We start from the raw sequence: 5,871 nt of genomic DNA, 5'->3' as shown, positions 1-5,871 counted from the left end.
CGTCGCAGCAACTCGTCAGGATAACAAATGAAAAATGCGTCACCCTAAAGATTAAGAAGCTTCATTCGAATCTGGGAATATGGGACGAAATAGGCGGAAAAGTCTGTAGTATACATTTTTTTCGTCGAAGGAAGTTGGGTCTGATCCGGCCTCCGCTGTATTTTTTATTTTTTAAATGGTGAGTCCTAGGTGTGGGCATTTCATTGTCCTCGAAACGAACACGGAGAACGACCGAATAATTTTCGGTTTGAAGGAGGGCGAAGTTGCTTCAAAACTCCCGTCAGAAGATCTCCATTTTGAAACGAGAAATTTTCGCATTCATTCTTTGGGAAAAAATATTGCCTCAGGAGTACTGATGCATCAGTACTCCAATGGTGGGGTGCCACGTATTCCAATGGTGAGATGACACGTACGTGACACCCCACTATTAAAGTACTGATGCATCAGTACTCGCGTTGTGGTTCATTCTTTGGAGCTACCGGATATGTTCCAAGAAAACTGTCGTTCATCAAAGAGATATTTAATCGGTCGTAGTCTTAATATATTCACATGTTCCTTCAAAGTTAGCCCCAGCAAATTCATTCTAGTTCGGTGCGCCTCGCTAAAGTTCCATTCCGGGTTGATTTTTCTGCAAGAAATGAGGTTTAGCCGAAAGTGGAAGCCATGAAGAAGCTACTCCTCCATCCTACTGCACTATCTGCCACCATAACTACTACCTCTGCTGCCTTTCTCTCAAAAACCAATTCTTTTTCCTCTTTCGCCGCCGCTGCCGTCTCCGTCGTAGAATCCGAGTCTCTGGCAGAAACCGGGGGAGAAGAGCATATCTCTATAATTATCCGAGACAAGGATTTTCTTCGAAGAAGCTACAAATCTATTAGCGGGCTTCACGTCCTCGACCTCATAGACAATGGCTCCCTCGAACCCAGCACTGGAATCTACTCCCACCTCTTATGGAGTTGCACCCAATTAAAGAAGCTCGAAGAAGGAAGATTGGTTCACTCTCATTTCCTTGCTTCAAAATTTAAATCTGATATTTTCTTCCAGAACTCCATCATTAACTTTTACAGCAAATGCAACAGCTTGGATGAAGCCCGCAAGGCGTTCGACCAAATGCCTCTTAGGGATGTTGTTTCCTGGACTGCACTATTATCTGGCTACACACAAAACGACAAACCTAAGGAGGCTCTTGCATTGTTTCCCAGAATGCTTTGGTCAGAATGTAAACCAAATAATTTCACATTTGCAACACTCCTTAATGCTTGTGGTGCCGCCGTTGAGGTTGAAACAGGTATGCAGATCCATGCTTCCTGCGTCAAAACTGGCTGTGATTTGGATGTTTATGTTGGAAGTTCTCTCCTGGATATGTACACTCGCCATGGGAAAATGAGGGAAGCTTTTGCAGCATTTGATAGGTTAGATACTAAAAATGAAGTGTCATGGAATGCCTTAATTGCTGGATTTGCGAGGAAGGAGGACCTAAACAGTGCCATTAAGATGTTTGTGGATATGCAGAGGCTTGGTTTTCCTGCAACACATTTCACCTATTCTGGTATTTTTAGTGCTTGTGCAAGTAACGGATCTCTAGAGCAAGGGAAATGGGTTCATGCCCATATGATAAAGCATGGCCATAAACTTAATGTTTTTGTTGGCAATACGCTTCTAGATATGTATGCTAAGGCTGGAAGCATTGAGGATGCAAGAAAGGTGTTCTGTCGGTTGGACAAAAACGATATTGTTTCATGGAATTCTATGCTTACAGGTTGTGCACAGCATGGACTTGGCCATGAGGCAGTTAATCGATTCGAGATGATGCTCAAACATGGAGTTATGCCTAATCAGATAACTTTTCTCTGTATTCTTAATGCTTGCAGTCATGGTGGTTTGCTCAAAGAATGGGAGTATTACTTCAACTTGATGAAGGAATATATGGTGGAGCCTGAAATTGAGCATTTTGTGGCCATTGTGGATCTGCTTGGACGTGCAGGCCTTCTTGAACGAGCGTGGAAGTTCATAGATGAAATGCCTCTCAAGCCAACTGCCGCTGTCTGGGGAGCTCTGCTTGGCTTGGAGCTCTGCTTGGAGCTTGTAGATTGCATAAGAATGTGGAACTAGGGAAGCTTGTTGCTGAACGTGTATTTGAGCTTGACCCACATGATGCAGGTCCTCGCCTGCTGCTATACAACATCTATGCTTCGGCCAGCAGATGGAATGATGCAGCGAAGGTTAGGAAGTTGATGAGAGAAAGTGGTTTAAAAAAGGAGCCTGCTTGCAGCTGGGTGGAGGTTGAAAACTCTGTCCACTTGTTTGTGGCAAATGAAAATTGTCACCCCCAAATAAAAGAAATAGAACAGATGTGGGAAAAAATAAATGGCAGGATTAAAGAGGAAGGCTATGTTCCAGATATAAACTATGTGCTTATGCATGTGGATGAGCAAGAGAAAGAGGCAAAGCTAAAGTATCACAGTGAGAAACTTGCTCTTGCTTTTGCTCTTCTAAAATTACCTTCTGGGGCAACCATCAGGATTAAGAAGAATATTAGGATTTGCGGAGATTGTCATCCTGCAATAAAGCTTGTATCCAAGGTAATAAAAAGGGAGATTATTATAAGAGATGCACATCGGTTTCACCATTTTAGTGCAGGCAAATGTTCTTGTGGCGACTACTGGTGATTCCATTATTCCCAATTCTGGCTTTGTAATTCATATGATAGATGGGGGGAAGCTGCACTCTATTTGTGATAAATAAAGATTTGAGCAGTTGCATAAAATTATATAGTTGCTATGCTGCAGACAGGGCTTTCTGCAAAACTGTACGCATGATTGTTGCTTCTGTGGTCAAACACACAACTGTATGAACTCCTCCATACTCTAATCAATGATTCCAATTTTGATGCGATGCTTAGTTGATTGTCCTTGGTATGGTGGGCTGTGTGCGCAGGAGGTATATCATACACCTAAAAGTTTATATAGTACTCAAATTTCATTCTTCCTCGTATTTTTAACTTCTTTCATGTGTGATTAGGAATTCTTTTTGATCTGTGCTTCCTGTCTTGAATTTATTTTCTATTTGATACTATTTTCATCTTTTCCATATTTGCTAGCTTTTGTTGATTGCCCCTGTTATTTTGTTGGAATGAAATTATTTGGCTTCTGACGAAGTTCACCGGACCAACTCATCTTCAGTTATCTCCCTGCAACAAAAGTTTGATCCTACTTATGGCAAATATTTGAACCATATAAATTGCTCCAAACAATTTTTTTTTTTTTTAAAAAGGTCATGGTTCATCTTGATTTTATTTACTAGTTGAAAATATGTTTTGTCTTTTATTTTGATGACCTTTTAGCAATATTTTTGATTTTTGTGTTTCTTAAAATCATGGCACAATGTAAAGTATGTTGATGCTATTTAAAGCACAGGACTTCCATTCAAATGCAATTAACTTGTGTTGTTTCCATCTTAGCAACCACTATTTTTTAATGTTTTTTTTTTCATGCTTTCTGTCGAGACTTGGCTATCAATTGGATGTTTCAACTTGCATCTTTCTTCATGAGCATCGTTTGATTGGTTATTTTCAGTTGACTTGCAGAAGCTAGAAAACATCTTCAATTTTACTGTCCAAAAACTTTTGGAAGGATTGGAATGTAGCAACCCTGCCACAGCTACTAGGTGGTATGAATCAGGATGTCAAACTGTTAATGCGAGTACTTGAATTCCTCCCTGGAAGATCCAGAGTAAAAACCTGAAAGAAAATAGTTTTGATGTGATAGAGATAGCTTACCAGGGCCAACTCAACAAGGCAGAATCTAGACTCCCTCCCATATGTTAGAGAGGAGTTGGTTGGGATTTTCTCTCCACTATTCTGCAAGGAGAAAACTGCATGGGAACTGAAGTCAGCTGCTGCCAGGTCCTTTTTTACCTCTGCTATCATGTGCAGTGCTGCCATTTTCATCTCCTTTATCATTACGTCCGTCATTATCTGTGTTTTTCCTTGCATAAATTGGTGGGGTCACATCATCACAATGATCCCCGTGGGCTGAAGGTCACATTAACAGTGATGTCTTTTTCTGTTCTCATGTCTCTAGTTTATTTTTCTGTTTCTAGCTCATGAGTTCTGACCAATTGGATTCTTCCGTTGCATTTCGAGCTGCCTGGTTATGTCCAGAACTGCTCAATAGACAGGCGGCTCCAGGTTGAGCGCCGTTAAGGGAGTTTGGGCAGATTAAAATATGGGTGAAGAAAGTCTTCCTTACAATAAACATTTTATTTTCTGCTTCTTTGTTCTTAGGCATGTGACCGTGATTAATAGAAAGACAATTGAGCATATAATGTCATACTTACATATTGATTACTTTGTCTTTTAGTTTTAATTTTATTTAACTCCCACGGCTCTTGTTCTTAAATTTTTCATACTTTTTCTAAAAAAAGATTATGTTTTGATGTGAAAATCATTTGTGGCCTGGTCCATCCACCCCCACTGCTAGAAATGTTCAAAGGATCATGCTTGCTTGGTTGTTATTTATAAATATTAAAAGATAAACAATGCTTAGTTGATTGTTATTTATGTTAAATTACATGGTTAGATTGAGTGATTTAGTTTAAATATAATTCTCATTAGGCCATTAACCTATATTCCTCCCAACTTTACAAAATTTCCCCCAAATGGTGCACTTTTAGGTAATCGCTGATAAATTCATGGAATTGGTGTTGATTAAGTGCTTTTGATAACTTATCATGTTGTCATTTGTTTTGGGAAAATCTTTAATAATGTTACTAAGCTTTTGTTGATTGGATTTTGTTGGATCCTGAGTTGTCCATGACTTCACATCACCTATTTTGGAGTGAGTTGGAAAAGAGAGAGATTTTAAGATTTTATTGCTCAAAGGAATAATTACAAAAATGTGTAGCTAAGATTGTGAATCCTGAGTCTCATCATTAATCTTCTATTTATTAATTTGGGTTGACACTAATTATATTATATATTAGGCTATAAAAAAGAATTATATAGTTTTTGTAACCTAATAGGACACTGGGCTAGGAATCATTTTCTAGCTACGTTTGATAAACCATTAGATAATTTTCCCGTCATGTTAACTAGTCAATTTGTCTAATTTGCCAAGCTGCCCTTTGGGTTGACTTATGTACAATCTTGAGCAAGTCCTGTGTGAATAATAATTTAAAAAAAAGAATAAGAGAGTTAATTTGTTTAAATAATATAATTAATAATTATTTTAATGGTCGTCGATTGTTGCGATATGTCTATGTTCATATCCGCGACTTAGGTTTATACATATTAATTTTCTTCATGCTATGTTCTATTAAACTTCATCCTGGCAAATTAATGGAGGCTTTAGAAGACAATATCAATTTTTCTTTAGAGACCTAGATTACTGAACATTTTATGAAACTTGAAAGAGAATTTTTCTAAAAAGAGAACAAAGAAGAAAACGTCAAAATTGAGTAGGAAAAGACAAAAAATGGAGGCTCAAAATCTTGGTTCTTTGTCCATGGTTGAACAGATTAAATATTATACACAACTGAACGTGTAATATAAAAGTGACTTAATGATTGTGAGTTTAAATTTAACTTAAAATCTAAAAAAAAACATTTACTGAACTTGATTTGTTTATTGGAGGAAACACCATGAATTTATGAGTTAAATTTACTAAATTCATGTCGTCGTTTTAAGTTGAAATCATGAAGTTGACAACCAAGAATAATTATATGCTCCAGTCCTTGTCAATAACTTAGAAGACCTCTCAAATTCATTATTTGTATATTTGAACAAGAAAAAATTATTGAAATTAAATCATTTTTTCATCAATTGTAAATCCTAAATATCTATCATATTCAATGAATTGTCATTTTACTTCT

The 5,871-nt window shown here is 37.6% G+C and overlaps 1 protein-coding gene across 1 annotated transcript; it reads left to right on the top strand.

Moving 5' to 3' along the window:
* Positions 1–564: 564 nt before the first annotated feature.
* On the top strand, positions 565–5,628 carry LOC110037430 (pentatricopeptide repeat-containing protein At3g24000, mitochondrial-like). The gene is given in 3 exon segments (XM_020742082.1): positions 565–2,064; positions 2,067–2,940; positions 3,576–5,628. Coding segments are annotated over 2 exon segments (2,004 nt in total). The 5' UTR covers positions 565–663; the 3' UTR covers positions 2,670–2,940; positions 3,576–5,628.
* The last annotated feature ends 243 nt before the right edge of the window (positions 5,629–5,871 follow it).

Source organism: Phalaenopsis equestris, unplaced genomic scaffold, assembly GCF_001263595.1.
Source record: "Phalaenopsis equestris unplaced genomic scaffold, ASM126359v1 Scaffold219181, whole genome shotgun sequence".
Taxonomy (NCBI): Eukaryota; Viridiplantae; Streptophyta; class Magnoliopsida; order Asparagales; family Orchidaceae; genus Phalaenopsis; species Phalaenopsis equestris.
This window is presented reverse-complemented; position numbering and strand designations above follow the sequence as displayed.